Raw genomic sequence first — 22,984 nt, 5'->3', positions numbered from 1 at the left:
GATCAGAACGTCCCTTTAGGGCAGTCTGACCCGCAATGGCATCTTCACTGCCAGAGAAACGAGTCTCGAACTGAGCCCAAAGTTGACAATAGACAATAGGTGCAGGAGGAGGCCATTCGGCCCTTCGAGCCAGCACCGCCATTCAATGTGATCATGGCTGATCATTCTCAATCAGTACCCCGTTCCTGCCTTCTCCCCATACCCCCTGACTCCGCTATCCTTAAGAGCTCTATCTAGCTCTCTCTTGAATGCTAGTTGGGCCGATATCACACCAAACCTCGGAATATTGAGCAAACCAAGGAGTGATGGTGGGGGAACTCGGCAGGTCAGGCAGCGTCTGGAGAGGGAAATGGACGAGACACGTTTTGGGTCTGGACCCTTCATAAGATCATGCTATAGGAGCAGAATTAGGCCATTCGGCCCATCAAGTCTACTCCGCCATTCAATCATGGCTGATCTATCTCTCCCTCCTAACCCCATTCTCCTGACCTCCCCATAACCCCTGACACCCGTACTGATCAAGAATCTATCCATCTCTTCCTTAAACATATCCACTGACAGTCTCCACAGCCTTCTGTGGCAAAGAATTCCACAGATCACCACCCTATGACTAAAGAAATTCCTCCTCATCTCCTTCCTGAAGGAATGCCCTTTAATTCTGAGTCTGTGACCTCTAGTCCTAGACTCTCCCACCAGTGGAAACATCCTCTCCATATCCACTCTATCCAAAGCTTTCACTATTCAGTATATTTCATTGAGGGTCCCTCCTGACCTGCCTGAGTACTCCTTTGGTCCAAACTCCAGTGACTCCTGCCTCTCATGCCTCCTTGAAACGTTGACACCAGATACCAAAAGCAGGATGGTAATTCATGTCCTTGTGCTGGCATCCAAATTGCACACACACACATACAGGGTACACACACACACACACACACAGGGTACACACACACAGGGTACACACACACACACACAGGGTACACACACACACATACACACACACACACAGGGTACACACACACACAGGTTACACACACACAGGGTACACACACACACACACACACACACACACACACACACACAGGGTACACACACACACACACACAGGGTACACACACACACACACACACAGGTTACACACACACAGGGTACACACACACACACAGGGTACACACACACACAGGTTACACACACACAGGGTACATACACACACAGGGTACACACACACACACACACACACACACACAGGGTACACACACACACAGGGTACACACACACACACACACACACACACACACACAGGGTACACACACACACAGGGTACACACACACACACACACACACACACACACAGGGTACACACACACACACACACACACACACACACACACACAGGGTACACACACACACACACACACACACAGGGTACACACACACACAGGGTACACACACACACACACACACAGGGTACACACACACACAGGTTACACACACACAGGGTACACACACACACACACACAGGGTACACACACACACACACACACACAGGGTACACACACACACACACAGGGTACACACACACACGCACACACAGGGTACACACACACACACACACACACAGGGTACACACACACACAGGTTACACACACACAGGGTACACACACACACACACACACACACAGGGTACACACACACACACACACACACACAGGGTACACACACACACGCACACACAGGGTACACACACACACACACACACACACACACACACAGGGTACACACACACACGCACACACAGGGTACACACACACACAGGGTACATACACACACACACAGGGTACACACACACACACACACACAGGGTACACACACACACACACACACACACACGCACACACAGGGTACACACACACACGCACACACAGGGTACACACACACACAGGGTACATACACACACACACAGGGTACACACACACACACAGGGTACACACACACACACACACACAGGGTACACACACACACACACACAGGGTACACACACACACAGGGTACACACACACACGCACACACAGGGTACACACACACACACACACAGGGTACACACACACACGCACACACAGGGTACACACACACACAGGGTACACACACACACACACACACAGGGTACACACACACACACACACACAGGGTACACACACACACACGCACACACAGGGTACACACACACACAGGGTACACACACACACACACACACAGGGTACACACACAGGGTACACACACACACACACACACAGGGTACACACACACACACACACACACACAGGGTACACACACACACACACACACAGGGTACACACACACACACACACACAGGGTACACACACACACACACACACACACAGGGTACACACACACACACACACACACACACACACACACACACACACACACACACACACACACACAGGGTACACACACACACACACACAGGGTACACACACACACACACAGGGTACACACACACAGGGTACACACACACACACACACACACACAGGGTACACACACACACACACACACAGGGTACACACACACACGCACACACAGGGTACACACACACACAGGTTACACACACACAGGGTACACACACACCCACACACACACACACACACAGGGTACACACACACACACACACACACACACAGGGTACACACACACAAACACACAGGGTACACACACACACACAGGGCACACACACACACACACACACAGGGTACACACACACACACACACACAGGGTACACACACACACACACAGGGTACACACACACAGGGTACACACACACACACACACACACACACACACACACACAGGGTACACACACACAGGTTACACACACACACACACACATACACACACACACACACACACAGGGTACAGACACACACGCACACACAGGTTACACACACCACAGGGTATACACACACACACACAGGTTACACACACCACAGGGTATACACACACACACACAGGTTACACACACACACACACACACAGAATGGCTATACACACTTCAACAAACTTCCAAAACCCAGTGCCATCTTCACCGGGTACATTTTGCACAACGAGGCTCCTAAACACATAACTGGTAGATCTCATTTATTTATTCTCTCCAGGACATTCATAAAATGTAAGTCACTGGGTTAAGTTTCCCCTCCTCCTTCCCCGGCTCCTGACAAAGCAGCAGCACTCCCCTGACACATCTACCCGTCGGAGCCTGTGCAACCCGTTCAAGAAGAAACATAGTAAATAGGTGCAGGAGGAGGCCATTTGGCCCTTCGATCATGGCTGATCGTCCACAATCAGTAACCCGTGCCTGCCTTCTCCCCATATCCCTTGATTCCGCTAGCCCCTAGAGCTCTATCTAACTCTCTTTTAAATTCATCCAGTGAATTGACCTCCACTGTGGCAGAGAATTCCACAAATCCACAACTCTCTGGGTGAAAAGGTTTCTTCTCGCCTCAGTTTTATTCTTTATTCTTTTTTTAAAAAAGATTTAGAGATACAGTGCGGCAACAGGCCCTTCGGCCCACTGAGTCCGCGCCGCCCAGCGATCCCCGCACATTAACACTATCCTTAGACTGTGTGTAGCCCCTGGTTCTGGGCTCCCCCAACTTTGGGAACATTTTTCCTGCACCGTTTTTCACGTCGTGGTAAATCTGCTGTCACAACTTCCTATAAACCACCGTGACTGGACGCGGTACCGAAGCACAAACTCTAACACCACCCTTCCACTGGCAGGAAGCGAGATTAAGAACTTCATCTGAATCTGCTGGTCAGGCTTTGAATTCTTAAGACCAACACCACCACCACACACTTCAAGGTGCTGTAAGCAAATGTTCTCATTTTCAGGTTAAAAACAGGCTTCATTTTGGATCCTTCTCACACCGTTACAAAGAGGTAATGCCGTTACAAAGAGATAAGACTTCAGCTAATTTGGGAAAAGTTGGAACTTACTGTAAGAGTAACTGCTGACCTCTGACCTCGCTGGAGAAAGGGATGCCTTCAGCCTACCCTTGATCTTTGAACTTGGCTCCAACTTCCTGACCTTGGCCGCCATTTTGTTTTTGCTTTCTTTGGACGGGAGCAAGCTTGGCGACGCGCCAATGCTTTTGTACAAGGCCTTCCTTCCGTCCTTCCCCAGAAAGTCTTCGAAAGAGGCCAGGTGCTGCCTATAGCTGTCACATTTCTGCTTCCCTGGCAGGCCATCTGCAAACTTAAAGGGTGACTTTAATTTAGTTAGCGAGAGGGTTTGGTGCAGTTTGGTCGCCAGTTGATCTTGTTCACTGACCTTCCTCTTCCTCTTGAACTTAATCAGGCCGTGGCTCTGTTGGGTTGAAAGGTAACAGGAGATCAGAAGTTAATGCATTTCAACGTAGCCGGCGAGCTCAGTAACAGCAGGAGCAAGAAAATACACAGGAGGGGAACAGGACGTCATAGTCATGGAGTGATTCAGTGTGGAGACAGGCCCTTCGGCCCAACTCGCCCACATCGGCCAACATGCCCCAGCTGCACTAGTCCCACCTGCCCGCGCTTGGTCCACATCCCTCCAAACCTGTCCTATCTGAGGCACGGTGGAAGAGTTGCTGCCTCACGGCGCCAAAGGCCCGGGTTCCATCTTGACTATGGGTGCTGTCTGTGTGGAGTTTGTAGATTTTCTTTTTAGATTTAGAGATACAGCGCGGAAACAGGCCCTTCGGCCCACCGGGTCCGCGCCGCCCAGCGATCCCCGCACATTAACACTATCCTACACACACTAGGGACAATTTTTTAAAAACATTTTGCCCAGCCAATTAACCTGTACGTCTTTGGAGTGTGGGAGGAAACCGAAGATCTCGGAGAAAACCCACGCAGGTCACGGGGAGAACGTACAAACTCCGTACAGACGGCGCCCGTAGTCAGGATCGAACCTGAGTCTCCGGCGCTGCATTCGCTGTAAGGCAGCAACTCTACCGCTGCGCCACCGTGCCGCCATTCGTTCTCCCCGTGACCTGCGTGGGTTTCCTCCCACACTCCAAAGACGTACAGGTTTGTAGGTTAATTGGCTTCGGTAACATGATAAAATGTCCCCAGCTCAGGGGGTAGTGCTAGTGTGCGGGGATTGCGTTGTCAGCGTGGACTCGGTGGGCCAAAGGGCCTGTTTAGCGCTGTTTCTCTAAAGTCTAAAGATGCTTAATTAATAGCGTGGGGTAGCTAATAGACCGTCAGAACCTCTTTCCCAGGATGGGACAGTCAAATGCTGGAGGGCAGAGCTTTAAGGTGAGAGGGGCAAAGTTTAAAGGAGATGTATGGGGCTGTTTTTTTTTTAACAGATAGTGGTAAGTAGCTGGAAGGTGTGTCCAGGGGCGGTGATTCAGGCAGATACAGTAGCAGCATCTGAATTATGTGCAGGCAGATCTAGAGTTGCCAACTGTCCCGTATTAGCCGGGACATCCCGTATTTTGGGTTAAAATGGTTTGTTCCGTACAGGACCACCCTTGTCCCGTATTAGGCTGCTGTAGGCCGGGACATTGTAGGCTGACGGAGTGTGTTCGGGGAGCGGGGCCGAGTGTGTTCGCCTAACAGAGGTTGCGTAGCAACCCGCCTCCCGGCCCGGGCGGCCGCCGTTGGTGGAGCGGGAGCACGTGGCCGCTGGCTGGGTGAGGTCACGTGGGGCGCGGGGGGGCGGTGACATCACCCTTTGTCCCTTATTTGGGAGTGGCAACCCTCGGCTGATTAGGATTTGGTCCTAGCATCGTGTTCAGCACAGACATTGTGGGCCGAAGGGCCTGTTCCTATGCTGTGCTGTGCTGTTCTACGATGTTCTACATTACGGGGATCTTGAGAGGAAATGTAGAGATAACGTTGTTTTCTTCAACAAAAAAAGTTTCAAAAGAATATGCAAAGGCGATCCAAAACTTTCATATTGACTTAATAATGATTCTTGAATAACCTAGATGAGCCTGTTTATTGATGGGTTTCTATTTCCACAGGATTTTCTTCTTTTAGCACTTGAGGTGAAAGACGCACAAAGCATTGACATAACTGGCACTGGCTCAAAGCTGCATTCATTTTGCAATTAAGTTAAGATCAACATTTTAATCCCCAGTTGCGACTTCTATCTGCACATCACTCTGTATAAGATGGTGAACATGCAAGTCCAGTCTCATGAGCTTTAACAAGTTGCCTAGCCTGACATTCAGTGGCGTGTGTGGGAGGTGCTGCAATGTTAACAGACTTCACTCATAGAGAGACAACATATTGTGGTCTCCGCTGCATTGAGAACTCGGGTGTCACCCACTGCACCGCAATCATTGAGGAAATGTTTGGCATGGACGTTGTGGGCCGAAGGGCCTGCAGATAGACACAAACACGCTGGAGTAACTCAGCGGGACAGGCAGCGTCTCTGCAGAGAAGGAACGGGCAAGGTTTCGGGTCAAGTCAAGTCAAGTCAATTTTATTTGTATAGCACATTTAAAAACAACCCACGTTGACCAAAGTGCTGTACATCTGATTAGGTTCCAATGGAAAAAAAATGAAACATACAGTAGCACGCAAACAGTTCACAGCGCCTCCTCAATGAGCCTCAAACGCTAGGGAGTAGAAATAGGTTTTGAGCCTGGACTTAAAGGAGTCGATGGAGGGGGCAGTTCTGATGGGGAGAGGGATGCTGTTCCACAGTCTAGGAGCTGCAACCGCAAAAGCGCGGTCACCCCTGAGCTTAAGCCTAGACCGCGGGATAGTGAGTAGCCCCAAGTCGGCCGACCTGAGGGACCTGGAGTTAGAGAGGGGGGTTAGAAGATTTTTGATGTAGGGGGGGGAGTGTCCATTTAGGGTCGAGACTGAAGAAGGGTCTCGGCACGAAACGTCACCCGTTCCTTCTCTCCAGAGATGCTGCCTGCCCCGCTGAGTTACTCCAGCGTTTGGTATCAAACTAGTCACACATTTTTGGCTGACACCTTTTGCTCAAACAAGTTCACTAAAATAGACACCTTGTCCTTTATTTCCTACTTTTGTGCATATGAGAGTCTTAGACATGGAGTCATAGAGTGATACAGTGGGGAAACAGGCCCTTCGGCCCAACTTGCCTACACTGACCAACTTGCCCACATTTGGCCCATATCATATCATATCATATATATACAGCCGGAAACAGGCCTTTTCGGCCCACCAAGTCCGTGCCGCCCAGCGATCCCCGTACATTAACACTATCCTACACCCACTAGGGACAATTTTTACATTTACCCAGCCAATTAACCTACATAGCTGTACGTCTTTGGAGTGTGGGAGGAAACCGAAGATCTCGGAGAAAACCCACGCAGGTCACGGGGAGAACGTACAAACTCCTTACAGTGCCTCTAGTTCAGGCTGGGACTATCCCAACGTTTAAGAAACAGTTAGACAGGTACAGTATAATTAATACTGACTAGCTAATTAAATTATTGCATCGTATGGGAGGCGCATTCCCAATCTCGTTGTACCCCTGTACAATGACAATAAAGATATATTGTACTGTATTGTATTGTATTGTATGGTTTGGAGGGACGTGGGCCAAACGCGGGCAGGTGGGACTAGTGTAGCTGGGACATGTTGGCCGGTGTGGGCAAGTTGGGCTGAAGGGCCTGTTTACACACTGTATCACTCTACGCCTCTCCAGTTGGCGTGCAAACACAGCACCATATTTCCCTTCGCCAACCCGCCTTCTTTGTTTTTGGTAGAACACCCGGTGATAGAATCACTCCTGAGACGCTGTTTCTGTCTGCTATCGGCCAGGCAAACGACAAACACAAGCCTCAAACTGGCTTTCAGGATTTAGTGGCGGACAACAGAATCTGAGACATTTATTTCCAAACTACAAAAAACAGCAAACTGAAGGAACTGTTTCAAAGGAAATGTTCGTACCTGGAGGATTGGCCCCTCTGCAAACAACATCAGAAAATGAAAACCTTTGTCACATTTATTTCCGATTCACACATGACTTAACAGCTGCCTTCCAACCATTGAACCATCCAAACCAGGAGTGTCGCACCAGTCAAAGTGACCATTGTTAACATCTATAATCTTAAGTAAGTTTGTCACGGTGGCGCAGCGGTAGAGTTGCTACCCTACACGTGTTTACAGCGCCAGAGACCCGGGTTCGATCCCCACTACGGGTGCTGTCTGTGTGGAGTTTGTACGTTCCCCCCGTGAACAGCAAGCCTCTCTCCTTTAACGTCGTCACCTTTTTGCATATCTCTCATTCATTTGTTCTATATCTCTCTCTACATCGCCGCCTACACCTCTCGTTTCCCTCTCCCCCCGACTCTCGGTCCGAAGAAGGGTCTCGACCCGAAAGGCCACCCGTTCCTTCTCTCCGGAGATGCTGCCTGTCCCGCTGAGTTACTCCGGCGTTTTGAGTCTGTCATTCTCAGCAAGACACAGAATGCTGGAGGAACTCAGGAGGGTCAGGCAGCATCTGTGGAGGGAGGGGGGAAGAAGGAAGAAGGGACCTTTCTTCAGACCCGAAACGCCACCCGTTCCTTCTCTCCGGAGATGCTGCCTGTCCCGCTGAGTTACTCCAGCACTCTGCACGCGATTTGTTTCCGCATTAGAAGAAACTTGAGCAGGGAGTGGAGGAGGTGCGCAGGAAGGAACTGCAGACGCTGGTTTACCCCGAAGATAAGACACAAAATGCTGGAGTAACTCAGCGGGACTGGCACCACCTCCGGATGCAACACATCCCTTCTCTCCGGAGATGCTGCCTGTCCCGCTGAGTTACTCCGGCATTTCTGTGTCTCTCTGTGTGGAACAAGTTTAACGATCAGGCCATGGCAGAACGTTCCGGAAGCGGCCTCGCTCTGCGTGACTCACCTCGTGTGAGAAGCTTGACGACGCGTCCTGCTCGTCCCACATCCGGCTTCTCCTCTTTACTTTCACACTCATGCTCTCCGTCTCGTCATCCTCGTCCTGGGTCATGGACCGGGCTTTCCTCTTGGCCCCGTCGCCCATCTCCAACTCGTCGGACAGCAGGAAGCCTTTGCCGAGCCTGGCGAAGGAGAGGCAGGAGAGAGGAGGGGGTGTCAAGGCCGGGCCGGTTCACAAACCATCGCGGGGGGATGGGGGGGGGGGGGAGAGAGAGCGAAAGAAAAGCAAAACAAAAAACGCCGCCTCACGACACCTTCACCGGGGGGCCGCGGTCACACGGCCGGGCGGAGAAGTATGAATGGAGCTATGACTCACTTGCCTGCCTAACCCCCCCTACACAAGCCGAGGGGGGTGCGTTGTGGACGCCAGGCGCTGTCGTGTGGTGGTGGTGATGGTGGCTGTGGTGTTCTAGTGGGGGGCAGGGAAGGGGAAGGGGGGGTTCTCCGGGTCCATTGGGCACCCCGCTGACGAGCCAGGGTTGAACCATTTCCTCTCACGCATCAACTTACTTCCCACTCTTGCCTCTATCAACATGCGGTGACGTGCCATTTGTGCCTTGCTTTCTCTCTCGTGGCCTTCCGGGTCCTCTCCGCCATAAACTCCTACTTTTCTCATCCAGCTTTTCTCTACAGAGACACAATTTGGATTATTTTGAATGTGTCTTTCGCGGCTAAACTGTTTCGTCGAGGCAGACTAGCACTACGCCTGGTGTGGGCACTGAGCGGACAGAATGGCTCCCTACCCCCAACTTGACGTCAGAATCAGTCACAGGCCCTGCATCAAAGCTCTCCCCCAGCCCCAGTTGTCTAGGCTGCTGTCGTTTCCACACTGTTTTCTTCAGAGGTTCATTTATGCTCGTTGGTCGGATGGTTTAACCGGGGAGGTTTGGCTTTTAATTGCTGCTTGCTCGCCTGTCAGTGTGGTTTAGCGGCCTTTATGGTGGAGGCAATGGCAGACGCCCACGGTTCCAGATTAAGGCGTGGGTTGCCTGGGCGTTAGCGCGGCAGGAACAAGGGCACAGCACCCTGGCTGCATTCCGGAGGGTTCTCCAAGGCCTGTCTTTGAAGACGGTTCACTTACTCATAGTCCCTCCTCTTCTGCAGCTTGGCCAGCTCCCGCTGCTTGCCCTTGTATCTCCTCTGCAGCTCGGCCAGCTTCATCCGGTAGTCCAGCTCCATGGTGTCCATGCCCTCGATGGCAGGCTTCATGGAGAACATCTAGGTCCAAAAGCAACTCGCGTTAGAGACAGGGGAAAACAACTGCAGATGCTGGTAACAATCGAAAGGCAGACACAAAATGCTGGGGTAACTCAGCGGGACAGGCAGCATCTCTGGAGAGAAGGAATGGGTGACGTTTCGGGTCGAGACCCTTCTTCAGACATCTTGTGTCCGATTAAAGACAATGAGGTACTTGGGAGGTCAGGACCGCTCTCTAGTTGGTGATAGGACGGTTCAGTTGCCTGATAACAGCTGGGAAGAAACTGTCCCTGAATCTGGAGTTGTGCGTTTTCACACTTCTGTACCTCTTGCCAGATGGGAGAGGAGAGAAGAGGGACTGACCCTTGATTATGCTGCTGGCCTTCCTGAGGCAGCGTGAGGTGTAGATAATAGACAATAGGTGCAGGAGGAGGCCATTCAGCCCTTCGAGCCAGCACCGCCATTCAATGTGATCACGGCTGATCATCCACAATCAGTACCCCGTTCCTGCCCTCTCCCCATAACCCCCTGACTCCGCTATCATTAAGAGCTCTATCTAACTCTCTCTTGAAACCATCCAGAGAATTGGCCTCCACTGCCTTCTGAGGCAGAGAATTCCACAAATTCTCAACTCTCTGAGTGAAAACGTTTTTCCTCATCTCCGATCTAAATGGCCTGCCCCTTATTCTTAAACCGTGGCCCCTGGTTATGGAGCATCTACACGTCACGTTTGACGGGGATGCAACAAGAAACGAAGGCAAACACTTTAAAGCAGGTGTCAAATTACTTTTCCATGCATGAGCATCTAATAACAGACACAAATAGGTCCAATTCCCAGGCAAATGTCTCCACAGTTGAGAAAAGCAAATACTTGAAAAAAATGTTGAACCTATTTTCTATGTTCAAATATTTGATGGCTAATTATGGCAAAGATGCAGGCTGTTACTGACATATTCTGCAACTTAATGATGCAAGAGTTAGTTTGAACTGCAGAAAAGGACAGAGCGCTGGAGTAACTCAGCGGGTCAGGCAGCATCTGTGGAGAACATGCATAGGTGACGTTTCACAGAGTGCTGGAGTAACTCAGCGGGTCAGGCAGCATCTCTGGAGAACAGGGATAGGGACGTTTCAGCTCGAGATCCTTCTTCAGATCCCATTCCCATTCAGATCAGAGTTCTCCATCTCTCCCTCAAGGGAGGTTTTGTAAACCTGGTGCGGCACGGTGGCGCAGCGGTAGAGTTGCTGCCTTACGGCGCCAGAGACCCAGGTTCGATCCTGACCACGGGTGCTGTCTGTGCGGAGTTTTTGCACGTTCTCCCAGTGACTGCGTGGGTTTTCTCCGGGTGCTCCGGTTTCCTCCCACACTCCAAAGACGTACAGGTTTGTAGGTTAATTGGCCTCGGTTGAAAATTGTAAATTGTCCCTCGTGTGTGTAGGATAGTGTTAGTGTGCGGGGATCGCTGGTTGGCACGGACTCGGTGGGCCGAAGGGCTTGTTTCTGCGCTGTACCTCCAGAAGTAAAAAGGCTATCAGGTTGTAGTCTTTGAAGTGCATGAATTGGCCGTGGTATTCCATGCGTTAATGACATCTCCTGAGATTGTGCAAATACCATAATTTTGTAAACATAGTGCAGCGTGGAAACACACTAGGGACAGTTTACACATACACCAAGCCAATTAACCTACAAACCTGCACGTGTTTGGAGTGTGGGAGCAAATCGAAGATCTCGGAGAAAACCCACCAGCGATCCCTGCACACCAACACTATTCTACACACGAGGGACAGTTTACAATCTTTATCGAAGCCAAATTAACCTGTAAACCTTCGGGGTGTGGGATGAAACCAGAGCACCCGGAGAAAACCCACGCAGGTCACGGGGAGAACGGGCAAAACAGCGCGGAAACAGGCCCTTCAGCCCACCGAGTCCACGCCGCCCAGCGATCCCCGCACATTAACACTATCCTACACACACTAGGGACAATTTTTTTAAACATTTACCCAGTCAATTAACCCACATACCTGTACGTCTTTGGAGTGTGGGAGGAAACCGAGGGGGGGATGGGAAGAAGGCAGGAACGGGGTACTGATTGAGAATCATCAGCCATGATCACATTGAATGGTGGTGCTGGCTCGAAGGGCCGAATGGCCTCCTCCTGCACCTGTTGTCTATTGTCTATTTGTCCAAGGTGTCACCTGAACCGCAGCGCTGGATTGCAGCCTGCTCAGCCACCTGGGTCTTGTCATTATCCTGTATTGATTTGCAGAAGTGAATAAAAATGTCCCTCTGCCTGATCACATTGAATGGCGGTGCTGGCTCAAAGGGCCGAATGGCCTCCTCCTGCACCTATTGTCTATCTCGGAGAAAACCCATGCAGGTCACGGGGAGAACGTACAAACTCCGTACGGACGGCGACCGTAGTCAGGATCGAACCTGAGTCTCCTTCGCTGCATTCGCTGTAAGGCAGCAACTCTACCGCTGCGCCACCGTACCGCGCACCAAGTTAAACCAATGTTCTGTGGCTGTATGTGATCCACATCCTTCCATTCCCTGCATTGCTCTGTGCCTTGTCTGAAAGCCTCTCGTTGTCCCGGCCTCCATCGCCCTCTGTACTTCCACGCACTCTCTGCCCTCAGTGTAAAATAACTTCACCAGGCATCCCTGCCCGCCCACCTCAAACCAACTCCGTCTAGTCTTTGACATCTCCGCCCCGTAAAATAAAGGCTCTGACTGTCAAAGCCTATCGATGGCGCTGCTTATCGATAGTTTTTAGGATAATGGAATCAGCGAGCATAGAAATAGACCCTTCTGTTGCCCACGCCGACCAAAATGACCCATCCATACTAGTCCCACCTGCCCACGCATGGCCCATTTCCCTCCAAGCGTGTCCTATCCATGTACCTGTCCGAATGCCCTTTAGAAACATAGAAAATAGGTGCAAGATGAGGCCATTCGGCCCTTCTAGTCAGCACCGCCATTCATTGTGATCATGGCTGATCATCCACAATTAGTAACCTGTGCCCAACTTCTCCCCATATCCCTTGATTCCACTGACCTAACTCTCTCTTAAATCCATCCAGTGAATTGGCCTCCACTGCCCTCTGTGGCAGAGAATTCCACAAATTCACAACTCTCTGGGTGAGAAAGTTCCCTCTCATTTTATATGTTGTTATAGTACTTGCCTCAACGACCACCTCTGCCAGCTCGTTCCATGCATCCACCAGCCTCTGTGTGAAACAGTTGCCCCTCAGGTTCCTATTAAATCTTTCCCCTGTCACCTAAACCCATGTCCTCCGGATCTTGATTCCCCCATTCTGGGTAAAAATATCTGTGCGTCCACTCTTGTCTATTCCCCTCATGATCATAAACACCTCAATCATAACAACTCATCCTTCTGCGCTCCAAGGAATAGAGTCCCAGCCTGCCCGACTTCTCCCGAGAGCTGGGGGAACTCAAGTCCTGAGGAGTCCAGAACCAGGGGCCACACAGTCTAAGAATAAAGGGGAGGCCATTTAAAACTGAGGTGAGAAGAAACTTTTTCACCCAGAGAGTTGTGAATTTGTGGAATCCTCTGCCACAGAGGGCAGTGGAGGCCAAATCACACTGGTTGAATTTAAAAGAGAGTTAGATAGAACTCTAGGGGCTAGTGGAATCAAGCGATATGGGGAGAAGGCAGGCACGGGTTACTGATTGTGGATGATCAGCCATGATCACGATGAATGGTGGTGCTGGCTCGAAGGGCCGAATGGCCTCCTCCTGCATCTATTTTCTATGTTTCTATGTTTCTATCGTCCTCGTACATCTTCTGTGAGGATGAGAGGGGATCTTATCGAAACGTATAAGATTATTAAGGGGTTGGACACGTTAGAGGCAGGAAATGTGTTCCCAATGTTGGGGGAGTCCAGAACAAGGGGCCACAGTTTAAGAATAAGGGGTAGACAATTTAGAACGGAGATGAGGAAAAACCTTTTCAGTCAGAGAGTTGTGAATCTGTGGAATTCTCTGCCTCAGAAGGCAGTGGAGGCCAATTCTCTGAATACATTCAAGAGAGAGCTGGATAGAGCTCTTAAGGATAATGGAGTCAGGGGGTATGGGGAGAAGGCAGGAACGGGGTACTGATTGTGAATGATCAGCCATGATCACTTTGAATGGTGGTGCTGGCTCGAAGGGCCGAATGCCCTCCTCCTGCACCTATTGTCTATTGTCTATTGTCTATTGTCTATTGTCTATTGTCTATTGTCTATTGTGCGCATGCTTGCCAGCGTTGAGTTCACTCACGGGCTCATCCTTCTTCTGCATCCAGCTGTATCTCTTGTTTGGGTTCAGCTCGCGGGGCAGTCTGATGACCGCCGGACCGCTCTTCGTGGCCTCGAGTGCTCCCGTTCCCAGTAGAGGCATAGAGTCTATCAACAGGGCCTGCGTGCTAGCAGCAAGGAGGCTCTCCAGGTCCAGGTGGGTCCCTCCTGCGTCCGACCCTTCGGAGAAACCAGAAACGGAGACTTAGCGCGTCAGAACACACAGCAAAGCACAGCGCAGGAACACACTGAACACGAAACCAAGACGAACTGTTCTCCTCTGCCTGAACATGATCCGTAACCCTCCATATCCACGTGCCTATCTAAAAGCCTCCAAATTGCCCCAATCTTGGGGCACCTTACCCCTTGTGGCCTCTCAAGCCACCCACCACCCTCGTTTGTCAACACTAGGCCTGTACTCGCTGGAGCACAGAAGGTTGAGGACGGACCCCATTGAAACTTGCAGCATAATGAAAGGCCTGGATAGAGTGGATGTGGAGAGGATGTTTCCGCTGGTGGAAGAGTCTTGGACCAGAGGCCACGGCCTCAGAATTAAAGGACGCTCTTTTAGAAAGGAGGTGAAGAGGAGGGGTTGCCAACTATCTCACTCCCAAATACGGGACAAGGTGAGGTCCCGCATGACCTCACCCAGCCAGCGGCCACGTGCTCCCGCTCCACCAATGGCGGCCGCCCGGGCCGGGAGGCGGGTTGCTAAGCAACTTCCTTCAGGTGGCGCCCGGGTCTCCGGGCCTACACTGTCGTAAGGCGGGCACAGATTTTAACCAAAGGTATTTATTCACAAAATGCTGCAGTAACTCAGCGGGTCAGGCAGCATCTCAGGAGAGAAGGAATGGGTGACGTTTCGGGTCGAGACCCTTCTTCAGATATTAAGAACTAATATTATACTAAACGATATTATACTAAACTATACTAAACTACATACTATACTAAACTATACACTATACTAAACACTATACTAAACTATACTATACACTATACTAAATCAAACTATACTCAACTATACTAAACTAGACTATACACTATACACTAAAGTAAACTATACTCAACTATACTAAACTAGACTATACACTATACTAAACTAAACTATACTAAACTAGACTAGATTATACACTATACTAAACTTTGCGATACACTAGACTAAACTACACTGTACTATACTAAACAATTCCATCCCCAGTGATGACAGTCGGACTGACAGTGGGCTTTTGAGTATTTGACAGCCCAATTAATTGTCCTGTCTGTTTTTAAACAAAAATTGTCCATACACTTGGGAGAAGCACACATCGCCAACACCATTTTAGCAACGTGTGACCACACATCAGAGATTTATTTTCAAAGAGTATGACCAGCAATTTGAGTTTAGGAGCAGGGAGGTTCTACTGCAGTTGTACAGGGCATTGGTGAGACCGCACCTGGAGTATTGTGTGCAGTTTTGGTCTCCTAATCTGAGGAAAGACGTTCTTGCCTTAGAGGGAGTACAGAGAAGGTTCACCAGATTGATCCCTGGGATGGCGGGACTTTCATATGAAGAAAGACTGGATAGACTGGGCTTGTACTCGCTGGAATTTAGAAGACTGAGGGGGGATCTTATAGAAACATATAAAATTCTTAAGGGGTTGGAGAGGCTAGATGCGGGAAGATTGTTCCCGATGTTGGGGAGTCCAGAACCAGGGGTCACAGCTTAAGGATAAAGGGGAAGTCTTTTAGGACCGAGATGAGAAAACATTTCTTCACAGAGTGGTGAGTCTGTGGAATTCTCTGCCACAGAAGGTAGTTGAGGCCAGTTCATTGGCTATATTTAAGAGGGAGTTAGATGTGGCCCTTGTGGCTAAAGGGATCAGGGGGTATGGAGAGAAGGCAGGTACAGGTTACTGAGCTGGATGATCAGCCATGATCATATTGAATGGCAGTGCAGGCTCGAAGGGCCGAATGGCCTACTCCTGCACCTATTTTCTATGTTTCTATGTTTCTAATCCATTCTATTTGTAGGAAGGAACTGCAGATGCTGGTTTCAACTGAAGATGGACATGATAAGCTGGAGTAACTCAGCGGGACAGGACAGGCAGCGTCTCTGGAGAAAAGGAATAGGTGACGTTTCAGATCGAGACCCTTCTGCAGTCTATCAATCCAATTAATTTAATGGCCTGTCCCTAGACATTGTACTATGAGGAATCAACAGTGCCTGGTCAGAAAGAACTTGTGAGCTACCGGACTCCAAATGACCCGGGACAAACAGAAATATCAGGGAACAAGAATAGTAATTTATTTCCTTCATACAAAATCGTCGTTTCTAGAGCTGCCCGTAGTGGTCGGAGCATGCAGTGGTTTACAGGTCTGGGAACAATCCTACATGGGTGAAAGAGTCCTAGTGTTCTGCATCATTGCATTGTAACGGTGTACTGATTGATGATAATTCAACATCAGCAAAGACGCTGATGGGGCGGCACGGTGGCGCAGCGGTAGAGTTGCTGCCTCACAGCGCCAGAGACCCGGGTTCCATCCTGACTTCGGGTGCTGTCTGTGCGGAGTTTGTACGTTCTACCCGTGACCTGCGTGGGTTTTCTCCGGGTGCTCCCGTTTCCTCCCACACTTCAAAGACGTGCAGGTTTGTAGGTTAATTGACCTCAGTAAAAATAATTGTAAATTGCTAGTGTACGCGGAGATTGCTGGTCGGTGCGGACTCGGTGGGTCAAAGGGCTGTATCTCTAAAGTCTAAAGTCTAAAAAATGTCATAAGGTCATAAGTGATAGCAGCAGAATTAGGCTATTCGGCCCATCAAGTCTACTCCACCGTTCAATCATGGGTGGTCTATCTCTCCCTCCTAACCCTGTTCTCCTGCCTTCTCCCCATAACCTCTGACACCCGTAACTGATCAAGAATCTATCTAACTCTGCCTTAAAAATATCCAGTGCCTTGACCTACACAGACTTCTGTGGCAATGAATCGTATCGAAACGTATAAAATTATTAAGGGGTTGGACACGTTAGAGGCAGGAAACATGTTCCCAATGTTGGGGGAGTTAAGAACCAGGGGCCACAGTTTAAGAATAAGGGGTAGGCCATTTAGAACGGAGATGAGGAAAAACTTTTTCAGTCAGAGAGTTGTGAATCTGTGGAATTCTCTGCCTCAGAAGGCAGTGGAGGCCAATTCTCTGAATGCATTCAAGAGAGAGCTAGATAGAGTTCTTAAGGATAGCGGAGGTATGGGGAGAAGGCAGGAACGGGGTACTGATTGAGAATGATCAGCCATGATCACATTGAATGGCGGTGTTGGCTCGAAGGGCCGAATGGCCTCCTCCTGCACCTATTGTCTATTGTCTATTGGATTCCACAGATTCACCACCCTCTGACTAAAGAAATTTCTGCTCATCTCCTTTGTAAAGGAACGGTCTTTAATTCTGAGGCTGTGACCTTTGGTCCTAGACTCTCCCACTAGTGGAAACATCCTCTCCACATCCACTCTATCCGGGCCGCTCACTATTCTGTACGTTTCAATAGACAATAGACAATAGAAAATAGGTGCAGGAGAAGGCCATTCGGCCGTTCGAGCCAGCACCGCCATTCAATGTGATCATGGCTGATTATTCTCAATCAGTACCCCGTTTCTGCCTTTTCCCCATACCCCCTGACTCCGCTATCCTTAAGAGCTCTATCCAGCTCTCTCTTGAATGTATTCAGAGAACTGGCCTCCATTGCCCTCTGAGGCAGAGAATTCCACAGATTCACAACTCTCTGACTAAAAAAGTTTTTCCTCATCTCTGTTCTAAATGGCCTACCCCTTATTCTTAAACTGTGGCCCCTTGTTCTGGACTCCCCCAACATTGGGAACATGTTTCCTGCCTCTAACGTGTCCAACCCCTTAATAATTTTATACATTTCGATAAGATCCCCTCTCATCCTTCTAAATTCCAGTGTATACAAGCCTAGTCACTCCAGTCTTTCAACATATGACAGTCCCGCCATTCCGGGAATTAACCGAGTAAACCTACGCTGCACGCCCTCAATAGCAAGAATATCCTTCCTCAAATTTGGAGACCAAAACTGCACACAGTACTCCAGGTGCGGTCTCACTCGGGCCCTGTACAACTGCAGAAGGGCCTCTTTGCTCCTATACTCTTCAATCAGGTCCCCCCCACGTTCTTCTAAACTCCAGTGAGTGCAGACAGGCCCAGAGCCGACAAACGCTCATCGTAGGTTAGCCCGCCCACTCCTGGCCTTTCACTCTTTCCCTCTCACCCCCCAGTGTGAAACGAGCAGAGTGTTGCCTTTGGCCTTGGACAGAGCGGCTAAAGCCAAAACCAGACTCACGTCTACTGATCTCGCTTGGTCGGCGGCGTTCCAGTTCAAGCTCTGCGATCTCGCTCAGCAGGGCGATGCCGATGAGGGAGGTGGTGTCGGCCATGTTGAGGTCGGAGGGCATTGTGGGGCCACTGGGCAGGCTGGGCTCCACAGCCAGGCAGCAGGCCTGGGCCTGGGGCAGCTCCACGGCGGCCATCAGCGCGTTCATCCCCGCCATGGGGTCGTCCGGCTTCAACTCCGCGCACCGGAAATGCAGCAGCTCCGGCCGCACCTCAAAGTGCTCGAAACCCTCTGACCTCGCGCCGGAGGGAGAGCCGGTCACCGCGTCCACGCCGATGCTCTCGCAGTCCTGCTTCACCGTGTCAAAGTAACAACCCTCTCCCTCCTCCGGCACGTCCTCCTCCTCCTCCTCCTCCTCCTCCTCCTCCTCGTGCTCGTGCTCGTGCTGCTCCTCGTTGTGGACGCACGGCTCGCAGTGCGGCGCCATGCTCTGATAGTCACTGAGAGGGGAGCCCGCCCGCAGCTCTATCTTCACGTCCACCTCGTTAGTGCAAGCGTTAGTCCGGTAGGGCGAGAGGCAACACCGGTAGTCCTCCTGGATCTGCAGAGCGGCCGAGGCGTTGGGCTCGGCGGTCAGGACCGTGGCCCTGGGGCCCCCCTCGCCGGCGTAAGGGAGGGGCTCGCCTCGCAGCTCCCGCCGCCCCCGCCGCCGCCGCTCGCAAGGGGCTCTGTCATCCTCCAGGTCGGCCGGGTCGTCTCGCTGCGCGGTGACCAGAGCCGGCTCGGGGTCGGCGCCAGCTGGCGAGACTTCCTCCTCCAGGCGCGGCGGCTTGATGTCGGGCGGAGGCGGCGTGGCGGGGCAAGGCAGGGCCTCGATGGCTTCAGCCGGCAGCGGGACGTCCGGGGCCAGACCATCGGCATCGGAGGCAGTGGTGGGTTGCAGGAGGTAGGGGTAATGGCTGCCGAACGATGCTGGCAGAGGCCGGTAGCTGTATCCTTGTGGAATCTCTATACAATACAGGGACACAAAGAAACATATCAGACAGTGACCTTCACAACAAAATAAAACCAGCCACACATCGTTAAAAGACTTGAACGCCATGTATTTAGTACAGTTTTAGTCTATTGCTTATTGTCACGTGTACCGAGGTAAAGTGAAAAACTTTTGTTGCGTGCCAACCATTCAGTGGAAAGACAACGCACGATCACAATCGAGCCATTTGCGGTGTGGAGATACATGATAAAGGGAATAACGTTTAGTGCAAGGTAAAGCCAATCCATGTCCGATCAAGGATATCCAATAGTAGTTCAGCACTGCTCTCTGGTTGTGGTAGGACGGTTCAGTTGCCTGATAACAGCTGGGAAGAAACTGCCCCTGAATCTGGATGTGTGCGTTTTCACCTTCCTATGTTAGATAGAGCTCTAGGGGCTAGCGGAATCAAGGGGTATGGGGAGAAGGCAGGCACGGGTTACTGATTGTGGATGATCAGCCATGATCACGATGAATGGCGGTGCTGGCTCGAAGGGCCAAATGGCCTCCTCCTGCACCTGTTTTCTATGTTTCTACGTCTACCTTTTGCCCGATGGGAGAGGGGAGAAGAGGGATTGGCCGGGGTGTGAATCATCACACAACGCATCAGTTTACATCAACAGTTCCTCCGAATGACAATGAAATCACTTGTCCTCTTACATTGAGTGAGTGGCAGAATACTGCAAAACAAATGAGTGACTTTAAGATAAATGTTGATCTTGAACTTATCTTCAATGTTAATTTAATACATTTGACATGTCAAATGTAGCCGGTGAGCAACAATGACTGGTTTCCATGACGACCAGCTCTGAAGCCTATTGTTTTAGTTGAGTTTAGTTTAGAGTTACAGCACGGAAACAGGCCCTTCGGCCCACTGAGGCTGGGCCCAACCAGCGATCCCCGCACACTAACACTATCCTACACACACTGGGACAATCTTACATTTGGACCCTGCCAATTAACCTATAAACCTGCACGTCTTTGGAGTGCGGGAGGAAACCGAAGATCTCGGAGGAAACCCACGCGGGTCACGGGGAGAACGTACAAACTCCGTGCAGACAGCGCCCGCAGTCGGGATTGAAACCGGGTCTCCGGCGCTGTGAGGCAGCAACTCTACCGCTGCGCCACCGCGCCGGGCAGCAAAATGCAAAATGATTTGGAAGAAATCAAGAGACACAAAGCGCTGGAGTAACTCAGCTGGGCAGACAGCCTCTCTGGAGGGCATGGACAGGTGCCGTGTCAGGTCAGCACCTGAGTTAAGACGGGGTCTACAATCAGCCTGAAGAAAGATCCTACGCACCAGGGCCAATTTATCATCTTTACCGAAACCAATTAACCTACAAATCCGTAGGTCTTTGAAGCGTGACTAGACAGGGACGTATTGCTGAGGCTCTATAAGGCGCTGGTCTGACAACATTTGGAGAATTGCATGCAATTTTGGGCCCCACATCTGAGGAAGGATGTGCTGGCTCTGGAGAGGGTCCAGAGGAGGTTTACAAGAACCATCCCAGGAATGAGTGGGTTAGTCTATGATGAGCGTTTGTCAGCACAGGGCCTGTCTGCACTCGCTGGAGTTTAGAAGAATGAGGGGGGGACCTCATTGAAATGTACAGAATAGTGGAAGGCCTGGATAGAGTGGATGTGGAGAGGATGTTTCCACCAGTGGGAGAGTTTAGGACCAGAGGTCACAGCCTCAGAATTAAAGGACATTCCTTTTGGAAGGAGATGAGGAGGAGGTTCTTTAGTCAGAGAGTGTTGAATCTGTGGAATTCATTGGCGCAGAAGGCTGTGGAGGCCGCCAGTGGATATATTTAAGGCAGAGATAGATAGACTCTTGACGGGTGTCAGGGGTTATGGGGAGAAGGCAGGAGAATGGGGTTAGGAGGGAGAGATAGATCAGCCATGATTGAATGGTGGAGTAGACTTGGTGGGCTGAATGGTCTAATTCTGCTCTTATAACCTTATATAGACAATAGACAAAAGGTGGAGAAGTAGGCCATTCGGCCCTTCGAGCCAGCACCACCATTCAATGTGATCATGGCTGATCATTCTCAATCAGTACCCCGTTCCTGCCTTCTCCCCATACCCCCTGACTCCGCTATCCTTAAGAGCTCTATCTAGCTCTCTCTTGAATGCATTCAGAGAATTGGCCCCCACTGCCTTCTGAGGCAGAGAATTCCACAGATTCACAACTCTCTGACTGAAAAAGTCTTATAAACTGGAGCACCAGGGGAAAACCCACGGGGTTGCAGGGAGAACGTGCAAACTCCGTACAGACAGCGCCCGCAGTCGGGATGGAAGCCGGGTCTCCGGCGGTGAGGCAGCAGCGCTACCCGCTGCGCCCACGTGCCGACTGACACAACCATGACCCCACTGGATGACAGAGACGGCCAGTGAAGTTCAGCCCCTCACCGGGATACAAGGCCTGGAAGGAAGCGGCGCCATCTTTCTCCAAACCTTTCTTCTCCGAGTCTTCGAGGACCTCGGTCTTGGCGGGCAGAGCCGGCGTGAGCGTGGGCGAGCCGAGCGGCGGGCTGGCGGGGTGGTGGTGGTGGTGGTGGGCCGGCGAGGGGTACGGCCGCTGGGCCAGGCTGTCCAACACCTCCCCCCTCACGTCCGCCTTCATCTTCAGGCGAGGGGAGGCCGCATGCGAGGGGGGAGGGGGAGGAGGGGGAGGGGGAGGGGGGGTGGACGTCTTGTGGTAGGACGTGGACGGGGCCGGGGAGTGCGACGGGTGCCTCTTCTGCAGCAGTCCGGACGAGGACGACGACAGGCCCGGCTTGGCCACCTCTGGCCCTCGCTTGCACATCTTCTCCTCCAGCTCCATCCGGTGATCGCTTGCCTTCAAACGCTCCTGGTGCAACAACAAAAGGCCGGCACGGTCAGTGACATGTGGACGGGAGACAACGAAACACCGATCAGCCAAAACATTACCACCACTGACAGGCGAAGTGAATAACATTGGTTATCTTGTTACAATGGCACCTGTCAAAGGGTGGGATATATTAGGCAGCAAGTGAACAGTCAGTTCTTGAAGTTGACGTGTTGGATGCAGGAGAAATGGGCAGGAGTAAAGACCTGAGCGACTTTGACAAGGGCCGAATTGTTCTGGCCAGACGACTGGGTCAGAGCATCTCTGAAACGGCAAGGCCTGTGGGGTGCTCCCGGTCAGCAGTGGTGAGTACCGACCGACAGTGGTCCGAGGAG

The 22,984-nt window shown here is 51.1% G+C and overlaps 1 protein-coding gene across 5 annotated transcripts in view; it reads right to left on the bottom strand.

Moving 5' to 3' along the window:
* The window catches only part of tnrc18 (trinucleotide repeat containing 18), a 168,694-nt gene that overhangs the window by 41,946 nt on the left and 103,764 nt on the right, over positions 1–22,984 (bottom strand). For all 5 annotated transcript variants that reach the window (XM_078417645.1, XM_078417649.1, XM_078417648.1 and 2 more), the window contains exons 9-14: positions 22,190–22,631; positions 18,757–19,755; positions 14,412–14,608; positions 10,020–10,156; positions 8,886–9,060; positions 4,014–4,383 (exon numbers count right to left, since the gene is read on the bottom strand). In XM_078417645.1, coding sequence (XP_078273771.1) covers positions 4,014–4,383; positions 8,886–9,060; positions 10,020–10,156; positions 14,412–14,608; positions 18,757–19,755; positions 22,190–22,631 — 2,320 coding nt within the window. The remainder of the gene's footprint in view (positions 1–4,013; positions 4,384–8,885; positions 9,061–10,019; positions 10,157–14,411; positions 14,609–18,756; positions 19,756–22,189; positions 22,632–22,984) is intronic.

The sequence above is a fragment of the Rhinoraja longicauda genome, chromosome 21 (assembly GCF_053455715.1).
Source record: "Rhinoraja longicauda isolate Sanriku21f chromosome 21, sRhiLon1.1, whole genome shotgun sequence".
NCBI classification, from domain to species: Eukaryota; Metazoa; Chordata; class Chondrichthyes; order Rajiformes; family Arhynchobatidae; genus Rhinoraja; species Rhinoraja longicauda.
This window is presented reverse-complemented; position numbering and strand designations above follow the sequence as displayed.